Raw genomic sequence first — 20004 nt, 5'->3', positions numbered from 1 at the left:
TCAACACAGACCCTCATCTAGTATAGAATAAGACCCTCACCCAGTACAGAATAAGTAATCACAAACTAAAAATAGAAATATGTAGACAAAAATTAAACTGAACTTCCAAGAAGCCAGACTATGCATATACTGAACACCAGACAAAGAGAAACAGTGAGGCATCTCCACCTTTACTGTGTAAAATATAAAGATAGCAGATGCAAATTTCAAAAACTGATATATTGCCATCACTAAATTACCAATTAACAAATACAAATAAAACAAAAAATGGAAAATATGATATAATTTTATTGGACTTAATGCATTTTTCAATTAGCTTTCAGAGGCCAAAACCACCTTCCTCAGTTTAGGACTATATACTTTATGGTGTCCTGTCCTGAGGAAGGAGGTTTTGGTCTCCAAAAGTTAGTCAAAATATGTTTAAATTATTCTAATAAAAATATATCACCTTATTTCCATTTTCTATTTATATTTATTAATGTCTACTAACATAGCTACCACACTACTTTATCTTAAAGTAAAAATAAAATTCTTTTTTCCACCTTGGTTGTCTGCCATTTACATTTTCTAATTCTGTTGCTCCCAGTCTCTGGTTTCTGCTTTCCTTGCCTTCTATTACATATAAGTACATAAGCATCGCCATGCTGGGACAGACCAAGGGTCCATAGAGACCAGCACCCTGTCACCGACAGAGGCCAAAAGAACAAGCAATTTGTCTTGCAAGAGGTTCCTGTCCATTTGACATTTTTCTTCTCCTCCTTTTCCTTTCAGCATTCTTCATTTTATTTTTCTGCCTCTCTGTCCAATTTTAATTATTTCTCACTATCTAGTCTTCAATTTCCCTCTTTTTATTTTATCTACCTATAGCTTTCCACCTCTTTTCCTAACCTCAGCTCTCCTATTCCACTTCCTCTTATACCCCACTCTCTCAATAACTCTAGCCTTTTTCCTCCTCCCTCCCTTCCAGCATCTGCCCACTCTCTCTACTTCTTCCATCTGCCCTCTTTCTTTCCCCCTCTTCCACCCAGCGTCTGCCCTCTCTCTCCCCTTTCCACCCCGCATCTGCCTTCTTTCTTTCTCCATCCACTCAATGTCTATCTTCTTTCTTCCCTCCTCCATCTAGGATCTGCTCTCTTTCTTCCCCCTTCCATCCAGTATTTGTTTTCTCTCTCCCCTTCCAGCATCTGCCCCTCTTTCTTCCCCCTTCCATCCAGTGTTTGTCTGCTCTATCCCCCTTCCATCCAGCTTCTGCCCTCTCTCTCTCCCTTCCATCCCGCATCTGCCTTCTTTCTTCTTCCTTCCACTCAGCGTCTGCCCTCTTTCTTCCCTCCTTCCATCTAGAATTTGCTCTCTTTCTCTCTCATACAATAATACAATGAAGCATTTTACTATGTAGCCAGGGGAGCAAGTGCAGTTGAGATATATAGACAGGGACAAGATGGGTAGTACAAAGTCAATTGGGATAAACAGATGGGTGGATAAACTGAAGGCAAATCATATATAAAGTTGAGTAAGATATGAAGAACTCATCTATGTTACAGGGTGTACGGCAAGCTAATCCAGGTGCGCCGTGAGTGGATAGTCAGTTGCCACATGTGTTAAAGGCTTGGGAGAACAGCCAAGCTTTCACCTGCTTCCTGAAGTAGAGGGTTCCAGAGTGTGGAAGCTACTCCAGAGAAAGCTCGCTGACAGGTATTACATTGTGCAATTTCTTTTGATGAGGGTACATCAAGAAGGGACACAAGAACTGTCTCCGTTCCATACCCAGGTCTGAAACTAGACTGACACGGGTCTAGCCAGTTACTTTCATTTAGCTAGTCATTGAGTTGAATGCTGACAGTCTGTTCTATAAGTTTTACCAGGAAAAGGATGCAAGAAACTACAGCTGTACCGAACAGCACAAACTTACTATTCAGCCAAACACGAATAATGGGCATTGAGATTTAACATAATAAATAATAAAAGAAGCAACGTGAAATCAGAGATCAAGTGTTTATTTCAATAGGATTTAGCACAATAGAGCCCCACATTATTTGTATTTGAATTTAAATATCTATTCGGCCAAATATGAATAATGAATTCAGGGCTGAATCAAATCGAATACGAATATTCGGTCCAGCCCTATTAGAAGCTGGTTAATAGTTTTCAAGCTTGTCCTGCTCAAGGGAGCTGTTTTTCAGTAGGGGGCATACCACAGCCCTTTTTAGTGTTACTGTAATACACCCTGAGTGAAAACAAATGTTAAAAATAAATAAAATAAGTAAGACCCTGGAAATAAACTTCTATTCAGCATCTAAGAGCAGCAGCAGTCCAGTCAAATAGGACAAAACTATCTAATGATGTGAGTTTTGCCTATTTAGGGCAGAATGAAAGTCCAAAGCAGTCCCAGTAGAAGACGCTAAAGTACCGTAAACAAATCAAGAATCCTTTTAATAACAACAGAGGATGGGCACTAATATTAATCGGGATGGATACACTAATATTAGAATCACTGGAGACTCAGAGGCAGCAGATTCAGAATAGAACACTAATTATAGCAAATCACATCTTCAAAAGAGACTGTGTTAGTAAGAAAGGAGTTCTCTGTAATTATATCATGCTTGGACTGCATCTCATATGAGAGATCCTATTGGAGGAGAAATAAGAGAGAAGACAGAAATTAAGGGCAACAAAATAATATGCGTTGTTAGTGTTTGCTCCAACGCACTCTCCATTATGAAGGAGCATACCATTATCAAAGCACAAGTCCATTGATCTGCAATCTATTAGCCACATGGGGCTACCTCTGCCGTCATGAACAGGATCAAAAACAGAGACGTGAGGGGAAACTGAAAAGATTCTTCTGCTCAAGTGCAAGATAAGGGGAGAGAGCGTCACCTGCCAACGAACGAGGGGCCACAATTTCTTGTAGGGAACAGATAATATTGCTATAACATTTCTTACTCTTAATACTGTTCAAGGAACATAAGATAACATCTGACAAGTTGTTTTTATCCCTCATATTTATTAGATGCATTTGGAAATGTAAACAAATTGTTGATGTTTATCTGGATTTTTAGAAGGCATTTACCAAAGTCCCTCATCGGAGACTCTTCAGTAAATTTAAAAGCCCTTCGGTGGATTGCAAACTGGCTAAAAGACAGGAAACACAGAGTAAGACTAAATGGTCAGTTTTCCACAAGGAAAAGGGTCATCACAGAGTGCCCCAAGGATCTGTACAGGGCTGTATGCTATTTAACATATTCATTAATGACTTGGAGAAAGGAGTGATGAATTAGGTGATCAAATTTGCAGATGAGGACACAAAGACAGCACTAGGATTCACATGGGTGATCAATTCTACAACCCACATAAAGGGTCACATACTAGACTTGATGTTTTGCAGGGGGTGGGGGTAGTCTTGCAAGAGGAAGGCCTTGACAAAATCCTGAGAGGCCTTTCACCAACCACATGTTCCCATGACTCTGCCCATCAAAGATAGTGCAGCAGGCAAACAGGGACCTTATAAGCAGGGGCCACAAAAATTGTGAACGCATTTCTTTCTAATGGGCAACTATCAATAGCCTTAAAAGTGCAGTGATGAACCTTGACCATTCCTGAGGGCATAGTGTGGGTGCAGCAAAAGCCAAGGAACATGCGTATTTTGTAAAATATATATACGTGTGCATACAGCACATACACACAGAAGGTACAAACATGGGTGTTGGGATTTGAACACTTACAGGGGCTAGTTCTGGGTGCCTGTTTATGCTTAAATCTTTTTTATTCATCAGCAAAGGTATCATCAATATTCCATATTTTCTAGAGCTTTTAAATATTCAAAACAAGTTTTTTTTCATCATTTGACTTACAAATCATTTCCCTCCGCATCCTATCCCTCCCCAAAAAATATTTTTTAACAAATACTGAAACTGAGCAAGAGCAGTAAAAAATATTACATGTCTACAGGAAATTCAAGTGGTCCAAAAAGGTTCCCAAATCTTTTCAAATTACACGCTTCTTACTGGGTACCTATTTAATAAAGTCACATGCTGCTTTTATTAGATCTCCAAACTGGTGGGCCTGGGCACATAAGAGGTAATGTTTTGGACCTCTTATATAGGCATTGTGCAATAAAAATAGGCCCCTTATTTTGTTATGGTACCTGTATCTCCTGTTGCGCTGTCAGCTTCTGATGATCCAATTCATCTTGGAGTAGCTTGAAACAAGAAAGAAATGCAGATTTTAAATCCCAGATGTTCCCTTTAGCCACAGAAATGTTTCAGCCCCACCAGTGCTACATTTTCCTACAGAAAGTCCAGCATGGGAACACAGCAAGCTTCCCTCACATGTGCCCCCCAGGTAATAGGAACAGTCCAGGCAGTGCAATCTCTTCTGCATATTCACATATTAGGGGTAATTCTGTAACATGTGTGCCATTTAGGCACCACATATGCATGTAAAGCATTATAATACCTAATTATCCAAAATGTCACGTTTTAGGAACATATTTTGTATAGAGATGGACCTTCAGAGGTGAACTCCTAGAGGCTTTTGTTAAATATTTATGACACCTCAAAGAGAGTAAACACCATTAATCTCCATCAGGTCTTGAAATGTACAACTTTAGACAGTCAATACACTGTATTTCATTCATCTTCCATAATCCTCAATTTTCCAAAAACATAATACACATTTCCCTCACACACTGTCCAGTGACAGAGCAGGTACAGCACAGGCAACAGTAATGCAAATTTCCCTCACACACTGTCCCACTTTAGAACAGGTATAGAAATAGAAGCAATGTGACTCTTTGGTGCCTATCCCGCTGTACCCACAGTAATCTTGCAGGTAAGCTTTTTGCCACCAGAAAAAAAACTGACAACATAAGGAGAATCATTTAAGGTAAAGGGAGATATTTTACAACTTTCAAAAGAAGGGCATCTCCACGCGATATGAGGTGGAATTAAGGAAACACTTTGCCAGCAAAAATGGACGTGGTTACAAGATGAAATAATTAAATATGAGATAAGGTAGCAATTCTATAAACTGGCGCCCAAATAACGTTTGCTTAGCGTCCATTCCAAAGCAGCATCTGGGCGCCAGGATTCTGTTATAGAATGCGAGTTGTAAGTCAGCACTGGCAGGCGTGCGTCTGGTAGCGCTATATAAATGCTATTAGTCGTAGTAGTAGTAGAGATAGGGGTTAACAGTTACACCAAAGTCAAAGAGGACCTTTTACTAAAGGGTTGCCACGCGGCACTCCGGAACTACCGCCGTCCCAAAGTGTGCGCCGCGGGTAGCTCCACCCCTAGCACATAGCATTTCCGGTGTTGGCGGAAATATTTGTATGAAGTAAATTTTATTAAAAATGTTAAGGATAACAAACATCCAATACAATACAAGATAACAATGTTTTCTAACTTCCATTCCATATGAGAACTATATGATAAAATACAGTTCTTATAAATGTAATGATAATGTAGAACAATAATACATGTAACTAGATGAAAACTGAATAATGTTACGGTAGTTCAAAAAGTTTGAATTACTACTACTACTTATCATTTCTATAGTGCTACTAGACGTACGCAGCGCTATACACTTGAACATGAAGAGACAGTCCCTGCTCGACAGAGCTTACAATCTAATTAGGACAGACAAACAGGACAAATAAGAGATAAGGGAATATTAAAGTGAGGATGATAAAATAAGGGTTCTGAACAAGTGAATAAGGGTTAGGAGTTAAAAGCAGCATCAAAAAGGTGGGCTTTTAACTTAGATTTGAAGACAGCCAGAGATGGAGCTTGACGTATTGGCTCAGGAAGTCTATTCCAAGCATATTTTGCAGCAAGATAAAAGGAACGGAGTCTGGAGTTAGCGGTGGAGGAGATAAGAGAGATTTACCCAGTGAATGGAGTTCCCGGGGAGGAATGTAGAGAGAGATGAGAGTGAAGAGGTACTGAGGAGCTGCAGTGTGAATGTACTTAAAAGTCAATAAGAGGAGTTTGAACTGTATGCGGAAATGGATAGGAAGCCAGTGAAGTGACTTGAGGAGAGGGCTAATATGAGCATAACGATGCTGGTGGAATATTAGTCGTGCAGCAGAATTTTGAACAGATTGAAGACGAGAGAGACAGCTAAGTGGGAGACCTGTGAGAAGCAAGTTGCAATAGTCTAAGCGAGAGGTGATAAGAGTGTGGATGAGGGTTCTGGTAGTGTGCTCAGAAAGGAAAGGGCGGATTTTGGTGATACTATAGAGAAAGAAACGACAGGTTTTAGCAGTCTGCTGAATATGTGCAGAGAAGGAGAGGGAGGAGTCGAAGATGACCCCAAGGTTACGAGCTGATGGGTAAATCTCTCTTATCTGCACCCTTCTCCTCCACTGCTAACTCCAGACTCCGTTCCTTTTATCTTGCTGCACCATATGCCTGGAATAGACTTCCTGAGTCGGTATGTCAACTCCATCTCTGTCCGTCTTCAAATCTAAGCTAAAAGACAACCTTTTTGATGCTGCTGCACTGTAAAAACCAGGGAAGGGATGCATGCAAAAGCCCTTTCATTTTCTTTCACCCTGATCACGGGTACCTGAGCATCACGTTCCTTCTGCTGCAAAGATCCTGTGAGCTCCTGCACTCTGGCCTCCAGGCTCCTGACCTGCTCGTCCTGCAGACTCTGCTTCTCCTGCTGCAGCTGCTGAATGTTGGCTTCTTTGGTATCCAGCACCTGAGTCAGCTGCTGCAGCATTCTGCAGGGGAGACATTATGGGAGGACACTTATTTATTTATTGCATTTGTATCCCACATTTTCCCACCTATTTGCAGGCTCAATGTGACTTAGGAGCGGACCGACCGTTCACTTGTCTATTAGATTGTAAGCTCTTTGAGCAGGGACTGTCTCTCTTTGTTAAATTGTACAGCGCTGCGTAACCCTAGTAGCGCTCTAGAAATGTTAAGTAGTAGAAATGTTAAGTAGTAGTAATGCTCACTTCAGCTCCAGACAGGCACATTCTAAGGGGTCCTTTTACTAAGCCGTGTAAGCACTAACATGCGCTTACTGCAGTATAAAATGCACTACCGCAGAAGCACGTTCAGGTGTACCATGATAGTTTTTGAATGTACATGCACTACCTACGTTAAAAATATATATATATTTTTTAGCGCTGGGGGCATGTTTGGGGTGGAGAGTGGGCGCAGTTATGCTAATCAGTTAACACATGGGCATTGCGGCAATGCTAACTGATTAGTACAGGATTAGCGCGTCAGCCCTTACTACCTACAAAATAGGTGGTGGTGAGGGCTCACGTGCTAATGGGGAAATTAGTGCGTGGCCATTATTGGAAAAATAGAAAAATCTGCCTTTTATTGGTAACGCTAAAAGTGGCCTCAGTGTGAGGTAAAGACCTGTGTTGGAGCTACTGCAGGCCACTTTTTAGTGCTGCTTGGGAAAAGGGCCCCTCAGTCTTCTAAGCAGAGAGGAATGGGGAGGAGGATGCATTGACAGAGCTGTGGGTGATGGGACAGAAGTCAGTGGGACATATAGATATGGACAGCACGTACTGTGAGTGACAGAAGAGTAGAGATTACAACACACAGCTGAGAAGAGGGTGCTATGAGTGACTGGACAGAAAGCAGCGAGTACTGTGAGTGTCAGGAGAGTAGGAAGCAGGACACATGGACAGTCAATGCTGTGAGTGATTGGACAGAAGACAATGGGTGCTTTGACAGAGGAGCCAGACACAGACAGTAGGTGCTGTGAGCAGTGGTGTAGCTAGGTGGGGCCATGGGGGCCTGCCCCCCCCCCCAAATATTTCGTTCGGGTCCCTGGTTTTGCTGGCGGGGGTCCCCAACCTCCGCCAGCTGAAGCCTTCTTCAGCGCCGGTCTCCAGCATGCCGCATTCTCTGCCCTGTGCTCTTTCTTCCTCCTAAACGTTCCTTTAAGTGAGAATGTTCAGTTTCACTTAAAGGAGCATGACAGGACGCCAGCAGGAAGAAAGAGCAGGGCAGCGAACGTGGCGGCGCTGTAGACTGGCGCTGAAAAAGGCTTCAGCTGTCGGGGGTTTGGGAACCCCACCAGCAAAGGTATTTACTACTGTGGGGTGCGGTGGGGGGAGCGATGAGGCAGTGAGGGGAAGCAGCGAGGAGGTGAAGGGGAGCGGCGAGGTAGTGGGCGAGGCGGCAGACTAAAATGTGCCCCCCAACTCAGGCTCTGGCCCCCTCCCACCGCAATGTCTGGCTACACCCCTGGCTGTGAGTGACAAGAGAGTAAGGAGCAGGGCACATGGACATTGGGTGCTGTGAGTGATGAGACAGGAGTTAGTGGGAAATGCAGACATGGATATCAGGTGTTGAGTGACAGGAGAGGAAAGAGCAAGATACACAAACACTGAAAATATGCAATTAAATTTCACGTACTTGTCTTTGTCAGCAAGTGTCACACAGTAACTATTCTGCAGAATCTGTGCTTCTTTCATCTCCTCAGTATAATGCTGCAGCTTCCTGGTTAACTCAGCAGTGTTCTTCTGCTCTGCCTCTGCCAGAGCTCCCATCCGGTCTGCCTCATTCTTTGCTAGCCTCACCTCCTGGAATCACAAATGAAAATCTTAGCAGGTCGATTGCCATTTCACCCATTTTTTCAGTCCCACTGAAGTTCCTCAGATGTACTTGATATTGCATATGTAGTTTTAGATTGTAGCAATGAACAATTCAAAGCACTAGACTTCAGGTCTCACTTTTTTTTTTTTTTGGCCAATTTGTCTCATTTAAAATATTTTACTAAGGATATATTCCATGGAGAGGAGCCCAACCTTCCAATTGAATCTTTGGTCCCTCTGACACACCAGGAATCAAAACATAAGATGCAATTCTATAACTGCACACAATCCTTTAAGTGCACCTACGTGAGCAGAGAAGAAGCACTTACACACATAAATGCACTATGGGCTTCATTCTATAAAGGTTGCACTCCTAAATTTATGAGCATAATTTATGTTCATAATTTTACACTCATAAACTTAGGAGCGTAATTTATGCTCCTAAGTGTATGCTAAATCTATGAACATAATAGGCCCTAAATTAAGAGCATAACTTTAGTAGCATAGATTATGCTCGTAATTTAGGAGCATAACCTTTATAGAATATGGCCCTATGAGCTATTCTATAAAACAGGGCTTCTCAACCCATTCCTCAGAACACGCCTAGCCAGTCAGATTGTCGGGAGATCCACAATGAATATGCATGCACTGCCTCCACTGTATGTAAATCTATGGATTTCTAGGTGTATCCCAAGAAGTGGGCTGAGAACCCATGCTATAAGCTGCTGTAGCATGTAAGTGTAACTGCAAGGGGGGATATATGTGTGGGCGCAGCATGGGCATGTCTCCAAGTTACACATGGAACTTATAGAATTCTAAGTTATGCATGCTGTATGGCGCGCTTAGGTGTGTCATGAATTATAAATATGAGGAAAATGTATTATAATTCACCACTGAGACTCAACACGGGGCTGTTTTTTGGCGTTATCACCTGCTTCAGTCTACTAGCAATGTTCCCTCTAAGCGGAGCGCATAACTGATTGCTCGTACATGTTAGGAGTGTCGCTCACAGATTTTACATGGTTGCTCACAACAATGGTTTTTTTGTGCTATATACGGAAATGTATTTCTAAATCTGGCACTCAAATACTGCTGGTTTTTAAAACGTGTTGCTCGCATGAAGAGGAAATTTGCACACACCAGCAGGGGAATTTTTGAAAGAGAAGGGCGCCCATCTTCCGACACAAATCGGGAGATGGGTGTCCTTCTCTCAGGGTCGCCCAAATCGGCATAATCGAAAGCCAATTTTGGGTGTCCTCAACTGCTTTCCATCGCGGGGACGACCAAAGTTCATGAGGGCATGTCGGCACCATATCAAAGGCAGGACTATGGCGTGATTAAGAGATGGGCGTCCTCGGCCAATAATGGAAAAAAGAAGGGTGTCCCTGACAAGCATTTGGCCAACTTTACTTGGTCCATTTTTTTTCAAGACCAAGCCTCGAAAAGGTGCCCGAACTGACCAGATGACCACCGGAGGGAATCGGGGATGACCTCCCCTTACTCCCCCAGTGGTCACCAACCCCCTTCCACCCAAAAAAAAAAAAATTTAAAAACATTTTTTGCCAGCCTCAAATGTCATACCCAGCTCCATGACAGCAGTATGCAGGTCCCTGGAGCAGTTTTTAGTGGGTGCAGTACACTTCAGGTAGGTGGACCCAGGCCCCCCCCCCCCCCCCCCACCTGTTACACTTGTAGTGGTAAATGTGAGCCCTTCAAAACCCACCCGAAACCCACTGTACCCACATGTAGGTGCCCCCTTCATCCCTAAGGGCTATGGTAGTGGTGTACAGTTTGGGGGGGGGGGGGGGTTTGGGGGGCTCAGCACACAAGGTAAGGGAGCTATGTACCTGGGAGCAATTTGTGAAGTCCACTGCAGTGCCCCCTTGGGTGCCCGGTTGGTGTCCTGGCATGTCAGGGGGACCAGTGCACTACGAATGTTGACTTCTCCCACAACCAAATGAATTGGATTTGGTCGTTTTTGAGATGGGCGTCCTCGGTTTCCATTATCGCCAAACACTGGGGATGACCATCTCTAAGGTCGGCAATCTCAACATTTAGGTCGACCTAAATGTTGAGATTTGAGCGTCCCCGACCGTATTATCGAAATGAAAGATGGACGCCCATCTTGTTTCGATAATACGAGTTTCCCCGCCCCTTCGCCAGGACACCCTTAAAGATGGGCGTCCCCGTTCGAAAATTCCCCTCCAGGTCACTCCTTAGAGGAAACATTGTTTACCAGGTGTAGCATTTTTTGCACTGTGGGCCTCTTTTACAAAGCCACGCTATCTATTCTCAGTGCGGCAAATGAGAGGAAGCCCATTCAATTCCTATGGGCTTCCTCTCGTTTGCCACACAGCTTTGTAAAAGCAGCCCTTTGTGCCAAGAAGCAGCAGACCCTTGCGTCTAGGAGGATAGTCCTCACTGGGCACTACAAACAGCATTTTTTGTTAAAACTTTTACCATAAAGTCCAACCGACTTTAAGCCAAACCTGGAAGGTTCCTGAACAGGGGCATAGTCAGACCTTGGTGGGAGGGGGGGTCTAGAGCCCAAAGTTGGGGGGCACATTTTAGCCCGCCTCCCCTAGCCACTGCCCCTCCCCTGTCACTTCCGACCCCCCCCCCACCCCGTCACAAAGTACCTTTGCTGGTTGGGGTCCCCAACCCCCGCCAGCCGAAGCCTTCTTCATTCTTCAGCACCGGTCTCCGGCGTGCCGCGTTCGCTGATGTGTGCTTTCTTGAGTTCTGACGTCCTGCACATTCCTTTAAGTGAAACAAAGGAACGTGCAGGACGTCAGGATGTCAGGAGGAAGAAACAAAGCACAGATCAGCGAACGCTGCACGCCTGCATGTTCCTTTAAGTGAGACTGCGCATGCTCAGTTTCACTTAAAGGAACATGAAGAAGTCAGGACTCAAGAAAGCACAGATCAGCGAACGCGGTGCGCTGGAGACCAGTATTGAAGAAGGCTTCAGCTGGCGGGGGTTGGGGGCCCCCACCAGCAAAACCAGGGGCCTGGACTAAATCTGGGGGGGGGCCCAGGCTCCCGTGGCCCCCACCTAGCTACGTCCCTGCTCCTGAAGTAGGTAAAGCACGGCCCGTGTCGAGTCTCAGTGGTGAATTATAATAAATTTTTTTCACGTTTATAATTATTATTTTTTTAAACATCTGTTTATTTAATGCAGCTTTACAATATACATCAACCATGCAGACTAACATTTCAATCTAGTTATTTGCAGATAGACAACAACTTGAACCCCGCCCCCCCTCCCTCCTTCCCCCCTCAGGGCATCTCTTATACATGAAGACCTCCCCATCTGCAGTATCAGCACTGTAGATCTTTAATATATCATCATCATCTTGATAGTCCCCACCACTCTACATAGGCGGACCATGTTTTACAATATCTCACCATACCCCCGCGCCTCAAAGCAGTAAGTTTTTCCATTAGGCAACAATAGTCCACTTTAGCTAATACTTGACCCACAGTGGGTACCGTCTGTTGTTTCCAGTGTTTAGCAATTAAAGTCCTGGCAGCAGTAACAATGTAGGCTAACAGTCCCGAGCAAGGAGCTCTGCTCACTCCTAGTGAAGTGTTCAGCAGACATAGGCCAGGGTCAAACACCACCTCTGCCCCCAGACCACTGTGCAGTTTATGCTGTAGAGCCATCCAGAACTGCTGAATCAATGGGCAGTCCCACCACATTCACGTTTATAATTAGTGACTTTTGGTTTTTGCATTGGAAGACCCACCGTTAGCCCTAAATTTCCTCATTCTGTTTGAGTTTTTTTCCGTAGTGGCTTTTCTGTACCTTCAGCTCAGTGGCCTTTTCTGTGAGCACTTAGATGTGGCCATTTGCGGCAGCTATAGACCTTATGTAAAATGGCCATGTCTAAAATTTCGGCTCACCAACATGTGTTTACCCTAGTATTCTAAAACAGAATCAGGGCACCCAGATGCCTTTACAGAATAGGCAGTCCCTGCACAACAGTGGGATGCCTGAATGGAGGCACCCTGAGAGAGAACTGCCCCCATCACACGGCATTACTGAAAGTAAATGTGAAAACATTGCACTCCTATGATTATAGCACCAAATTGAATTTTAAGGTTCTTAGGATGATTTTTTAACATTCTGCTTTCTGAAGTTTCTGTCCGGCTGATATTTAGCACTATTTAACCACAGCATTTTGGTACCTAACCGCTAATATTCAGCACAAGATAACTGGTTCTCTCTACTGAATATTGCCGACTAGCGCCAAAGCAATAAACTGGCAATATTCAGCCCTGGCTGGCTAAATTTAGCGGACAAATCGGACTGACTAAATAGCAGTCCTATCTTTGGCCGCTATAAACTTAACCAGCCAGTGGTTATGTATAAGCTGGCCAAAAAAAACCCACGGATATTCAATGTTGGTCACCAGAAACAGCCTGGCTTTGAATATCCGGGGTCAGTGCCAATCATGGCACTTAGGGGGGCTGAATATTGGCCTCCTTGTACCTTAAAAGTAAGATCAGCTGTTCTGTTCCAGCTCTTTGTTTATTGTAAGAGATAAATCAGAATCATCAAGTATTAAGTATATTAAGATGGAGATAGGATCTTTTTTCCCCTTTGCCCCTAAACGGTAGAAATCCTTACCTTCAGATTTGAAATCCTGTAGAGAATATTTAATTTATGCAAGCAGGTGAAGGCCTTATTTTAAATATAATAATTCTAGAAATTGATGAGGTGTTTCTGCTGGGGCTATGTCCAAGACTTAATTTTATCATAGTTGGAATTTAAGTTGCATGTAATTTGTTTTATAACGTGCTGTATTTTATTATGTTTATAGAGCAATAATTTTGACACAGGGGATTAGGAAGTCATGCAAAATAAAATACAAATAAAATGGTGAACAGTTGTGAAAGCAAATATACTCATCCCTCTGACCTCAGGCTCCTGGGGCACTCATCCCCCCCACCCCCCCTCAAATCTCCCAAGCACTGAAACAATTAAAATTACTTTGTCCTTGTTATCTCCTAAGTCTAGAAACATGAACCCTGTCCTCTAACCTCCCAAGATCTGAAGCATGACACCCTTCTCTCTGTTGGTCAAGCCCTGTGCCCTGTTCTTTCCTACCTCGAGACCTACAGCACAGGTCCCATCCCCTCTGCCAGACTCACCTCTTGAAGAAGCTGAATCTTGTTCTCCAGGAGTTCTTGCACATGCTCCGTCTCTTGTTGCCTCTCCTCGTACTGACGGCGTAGCTCAGCTTCATTCTGATTGGTCAGATTTTCTTCTCCAGACCTGTGATGTGTGCATGAATAAGACGATGTTAGCTAACTCTGAAAGAAACATTATATTTTCATTGTTTATTAGTGCACTACATTTAATTTTTTTTAAATTATTTTTCACTTCTTATCATATCACCAAACATCTGGGATAATTATGTTTAAATCTTTTTTATTGAGTCAAATGAAGAAAGATACAGTAACCATTATTCAAAAGTGCATCAAGTTTACAGAAAAACTTCTCATCCCCACCCCCCACCCTACCCGCAGTAATAATAACATAACATTATTGTGCATAGTTACTATTGTAAGTCATTAACAATATAACAGTCGACTGCATGCCTGATGAGGCAATGTTAGCCAGAATGGCTCCCAGATTTAATGGAAGCAATGTCCTCTAGGATGTGCGATGTTGGATACCTGCAGACGATCAATTTGCATCTGCTCAATCATATACATTCTCCACCGCTGCATAGAAGGAGGGGTCTCATGAATCCAAGCAAACAAACTTGTTTTCAGTCCAAAGAAGCTGATATAGCGCATAGAAATCTTAGAACCAGGAGACACTGGACCGCCTATTACATAACTATTTGGGGGTCCAATTGGATGGTACAGGACCATAGGCTCGCAATTACAGTGAAGATGTCGCCAAAATTTTTGAACTCTTGAACAATGCCAAAACATATGGCCCAGTGTACATCTGCGATCATTATAAAAAAGAAAGTATAAAGAACTCCACAATGCCACAAACAAACTAAATAAAATGTTCGCCCACAATATTTAAAAACACAATCCAAGATAGATAAGAAAAAGAAAAAGGTCACTCCCCAAATCTCCCTCCCCAGCCATTCCTAACAGTGAAACGTGGAGGGGAATAATCGAATGGTGCCGGCAAAATACATGGCCGGCGATGTATTTTGGCGGCGCCGCAAACAGCTGGCCAGACCCGTATTTTCAAAAAAGATGGCCGGCCATCTTTTGTTTCGATAATACGGTTCCGGCCAGCCAAATGCCTTGGATTTGGCCGGGGTTTGAGATGGCCGGCTTCGTTTTTTAGCGATAATGGAAAGTTATGTCAGCCATCTCAAACCCCGGCCAAATTCAAGGCATTTGGCCGTGGGAGGAGCCAGCATTTTTCGTGCACTGGCCCCCCTGACATGCCAGGACACCAACCGGGCTCCCTAGGGGTCACTGCGGTGGACTTCAGAAAAGCTCCCACGTGCATAGCTCCCTTACTTTGGGAGCTGAGCCCCCCAGCCCCCCCCCCAAACCCACTACTCACAAATGTACTGCACCCATTAAAACTGCTCCAGGGACCTGCATACAGCCTCTAGGACTTATTGCTGCTGTATATCTTTGGCACACCAGTTCACACCTGAAGACTAATCTCTCTGAAAAAGTCCTTTCTTGAAATAACCACGTTTACTCACAGTTAACTGCAGATCAGAGGTTGTGCCCCACTGGCAAAGAGTCCCCTGGTACTAAGATTAGCAGTAGGTCAGAGCTGGCACAATGGTGTACAATGCCCTCTTTCAGCACCATTCAACGTAAGAACTATGTTCTCTGACGTGGGTAACACAGGAAAGGGATCTAAAACTGTCTTACAAAAATGGCCACTACCGCATGGAGTACAACAGGAAACAAAACAGGGCACACTCTGACCCAGTAAGCAGGGGGAAAAGCAGAGCCTACCAACTACCAATACCTATACCCACCACAATGCATTGCTGATGTGACTCTGCAGTGCAAATAACAGAAAAGGTGCTACACTCACCCCAGAGCCACATCACAAGCAGGCAAAGGCTGTCGGAGGACAGAACACATTCTGCTGTCATGGAGGTGGGTACGGCATTTGAGGCTGGAATAGAGGCTGGCAAAAAAGTATTTGTAACCTATTTTTTTATGCTGGGAGGGGGTTGGTGACCACTGGGGGAGTACGGAGAGGTCATCTCCAATTCCTTCCGATGGTCATGTGGTCAGTCTGGCCACCATTTTGAAGCTTGGACCTGAAAAAAAAGGGACCAAGTAAAAGCGGCCAAATGCTCTTCATCACTGAGTTTTTTTTTTCCATTATGGGCTAAAGCCGGCCATTTCGTAACCCCGCCCATGCCCGCCCATGTTACGCCTTTGCGTCGCTGCCAACATGCCCCCTTGAACTTTCACCGGCTTTGCGACGGAAAAGCGGCGATGGTGTCAAAATAGCGGCTTTCGATTATACCGATTTGGCCGCCTTTGTGAGATCGCCGGCTATCTCCCGATTTGTGTCGGAAGATGGCCGGCGATCACTTTCGAAAATGAGCTGGATAGTAACATAGTAGATGACAGCAGAAAAAGACCTGCACGGCCCATCTAGTCTGCCCAACAAGATAACTCATATGTGCCACTTTTTGTGTATACCTTACCTTGATTTGTACCTGTCTTTTTCAGGGCACAGACCATATAAGTCTGCCCAGCACTATCCCCGCCCCCAACCACCAGCCCCGTCTCCCACCACCGGCTCTGGCACAGACTGTACAAGTCTGCCCAGCACTATCCCCGCCTCCCAACCACCAGCCCCGCCTCCCACCACCGGCTCTGGCACAGACCGTATAAGTCTGCCCAGCACTATCCCCGCCTCCCACTACTGGCTCTTGCCACCCAGTCTCGGTTAAGCTCCTGAGGATCCATTCCTTCTGAACAGGATTCCTTTATGTTTATCCCACGCATGTTTGAATTCCGTTACCGTTTTCATCTCCACCACCTCCCGTGGAGGGCATTCCAAGCATCCACTACTCTCTTCGTGAAAAAATACTTCCTGACATTTTTCTTCAGTCTGCTCCCCCTTCAATCTCATTTCATGTCCTCTCGTTCTACCGCCTTCGCATCTGCGGAAAAGGTTCGTTTGCGGATTGATACCTTTCAAATATTTGAACGTCTGTATCATATCACCCCTGTTTCTCCTTTCCTCCAGAGTATACATGTTCAGGTCAGCAAGTCTCTCCTCATACGTCTTGTAACGCAAATCCCATACCATTCTCGTAGCTTTTCTTTGCACCGCTTCAATTCTTTTTACATCCTTAGCAAGATATGGCGTCCAAAACTGAACACAATACTCCAGGTGGGGCCTCACCAACGACTTATACAGGGGCATCAACACCCCCTTTCTTCTGCTGGTCACACCTCTCTCTATACAGCCTAACAACCTTCTAGATACAGCCACCGCCTTGTCACACTGTTTCGTCGCCTTCAAATCCTCAGATACTATCACCCCAAGATCCCTCTCCCCGTCTGTACCTATCAGACTGTCCCCGCCTAACACATACGTCTCCCGTGGATTTCTATTCACCTAAGTGCATCACTTTGCATTTCTTCGCATTGAATTTTAATTGCCAAACCTTAGACCATTCTTCTAGCTTCCTCGGATCCTTTTTCATGTTTTCCACTCCCTCCGGGGTGTCCACTTTGTTACAGATCTTAGTATCATCCACAAATAGGCAAACTTTACCTTCTAACCCTTCGGCAATGTCACTCACAAATATATTGAACAGAATTGGCCCCAGCACCGATCCTTGAGGCACTCAACTACTCACCTTTCCCTCCTCCGAACGAATTCCATTAACCACCACCTTCTGGCGTCTGTCCGTCAACCAGTTCCTAATCCAGTTCACCACTTCAGGTCCTATCTTCAACCCGTCCAGTTTATTTATACGAGTCATACAATGACATTAATGTCTTCCTAAGCCCTTAGAAAATCCTCAAACTGTTTAGGATCAAAAAATTGAAATTGTTGACCCTCAAAAACAGAGAAACATACACAAGGAAATCATAACATAAAGTTGGCACAAAAGAGCCAAAAAGGCTTTACGCCTTGTCTACATCTGTCTTGCCAAATCAGGAAAAACCAGTGCACTGCATTTCAAAGCAGCAGAAAAAAAAAGAGAGGTACTTAATGATTCTTCCATCTCCCTTTCCACATTGCTCTAACTACCCCATTAAAGCATAGGATTTGCCATACTGAGTCAGACCAAAGGTCTCTCTAACCCAGTATCCTGCTTCCAAGAGTGGCCAAACCCAGTCACAGGTACCTGGCAGAAACCCCAAATGTAGGAATATTCCATGCTACCTAACCTCAGAGATACGCAGTGGCTTTCCCCAGATTTTAAGGGGTCCTTTTACTAAGGTGTGCTGAATAATGGCCTGCAGTAGGATAGGCGTGTGTTTTGGGCATGCGCAGATCCATTTTTCAGCACACCTGCAAAAAATGCCTTCTTAAAAAAGTTTTGCCGAAAATGGATGTGCGGCAAAATCAAAATTGGTGCACATCCACTTGGGGTCTGAGACCTTACCGCCAGTCATTAACCTAGCGGTAAACACTCACGCGGTAACCAGGTGGTAATGACCTATGGGTGTCAAATGCTACTTGGTGCACAGCCGATATGCGCGTCCGAAAATAAAAATTATTTTTCAGACACGCGTATTGGATGCGCGCCAAATATGAAATTACCACAAGAGCCACGCAGTAGCCAGGTGGTAACTCCATTTTGGCAAGCGTTGGGCAAGCGTAGATGCTTACGTGGGTTAGTAAAAGGGCCCCTAAGCCCTCTGGAACCAGAGAAAAGCCTATGTACCTGAATGTAGCTCGCCTTGAGTTCCTACTGAAAAAGGTGCGAGCTAAATCTAAAATCCCATTCTATCCCACAAAGACAGACACTCAGGGGGGATCCTATCTATTTGCCTCAGCTGCTCCTCTGCACTCTTGTATGCCTGTGGCTCCATAAGCCACCACACTCCTGCCTCATGGTAAGCATATAGGAAGGCATTAATCAACTCAATTAGAGATGCGTCAAGTCTATGATCCCCAACAATATTCCTGCTGTACAAGGATCCATCTCATAGAATCCATGAGGAAACCTCAAGAACAGCCATATAACCTCTATACAAGAAATGTGCAACACCTTCTCTCCCTGAGTCTTCTCCTCTGCAATACATAACTGCAGTTCTTGAACCAGTTAATCTACTCCTAATGAACATGGGGCATTAACAGGTCCCTGCAACTCTGCCACATCTCTTTGGGTACCATTACCACTATACCTTTACATACTACTTTATCCCTAAAACCAATAATCTTAGACTGGTAAGGGGCAGCCAGCAGATCACAATTCTGGGTTACCTGAAGAGACTTCATGGTCTCTCTTCAATTAATCAATTTACAATTAAGGACAGTTCCCTTGTCCCATTCTTTGCTAAAGAAATTTGGTTTCAGTTAGGGATGGTAGCTGAGCTGCTGATTGTTATACCGGCCATTGTCGAATCCTGCAAACAACTGGGTCGATATTCAGCGGCAACAGCCAGCAATTTTTTTTAATGCTGGTCACAGTATTTCAGAAAATACATAGAGAGACCCTGGGAATCCTGCAGTAGAGGTGCCTGCAGAGAATTCCACAAGGCCTTACCAATAACAGTATAAGTTAGATTTTACAAATACATTGCTAGTGAGGAACATTACTCTTTTAACCTTTCTAACCCTGAATAGGTTCTTGAAGGTAGGAGTGACCCCTATGTACAGTATTTTAATCAGGGGAGAAGATTAGTGTTGAAGAGAACTGTTCAGCAGTATAAAATCCTATGCAGGATTCAAATCTGTATCTTTGATTCTGCCTCCTGGCCGCTGATCACTCATGTGAAGGGAGAGCTCTCCAGCCTAAAGCCCAAGCCAATTAAGTCCATACAGTTCTAGTGATAGACACCTGGTTACCCTAATCAGGACTGTCCATAAATAGAAGTGTACAATCTGATGAGGAGCTACTTAAGCTCTACACTGCACTTGGGCCAGTGGGAATGTGGACTAGGAGTAAAGGAAAAGTTCATTTTATTGTATAATTTCAGATGGGGGCCCAGGACCTTCCAAACCTGCATTTGAGCTCCTGGAACATCATTCACAGGCAAAAGATAAAAGAGACACCTACAGCAAACAGTCTCCTGGAAACAACACTTTATCCCAGGACAAGTTTGTCATCTAACTTGCATCAGGAACTCAAAAATCTTGAGTTTCCCAGCTCTGCTAATCTCAAAGACATCTAAGTGCCAATTCTCTTTGATACATGCCTGATACTAAATGATACACTACAGAGTATTCACTTTTTTTTTTTTTACACTACAGAGTATTCACATTTTTTTTTTTTACAGGA

General features: G+C 44.1%; 1 protein-coding gene across 2 annotated transcripts in view; it reads right to left on the bottom strand.

Annotated features, from left to right (window-relative positions):
- The window catches only part of PDE4DIP (phosphodiesterase 4D interacting protein), a 310072-nt gene that overhangs the window by 200753 nt on the left and 89315 nt on the right, over nt 1–20004 (bottom strand). For both annotated transcript variants that reach the window (XM_030207593.1, XM_030207594.1), the window contains 4 exons: nt 13730–13853; nt 8394–8560; nt 6568–6727; nt 4145–4198 (listed from right to left, as the gene is read on the bottom strand). In XM_030207593.1, coding sequence (XP_030063453.1) covers nt 4145–4198; nt 6568–6727; nt 8394–8560; nt 13730–13853 — 505 coding nt within the window. The remainder of the gene's footprint in view (nt 1–4144; nt 4199–6567; nt 6728–8393; nt 8561–13729; nt 13854–20004) is intronic.

Source organism: Microcaecilia unicolor, chromosome 6 (genome assembly GCF_901765095.1).
Source record: "Microcaecilia unicolor chromosome 6, aMicUni1.1, whole genome shotgun sequence".
Taxonomy (NCBI): domain Eukaryota; kingdom Metazoa; phylum Chordata; class Amphibia; order Gymnophiona; family Siphonopidae; genus Microcaecilia; species Microcaecilia unicolor.
The sequence above is the reverse complement of the archived record's forward strand: the minus strand, read 5'-3'. Positions and strand labels throughout refer to the sequence as shown.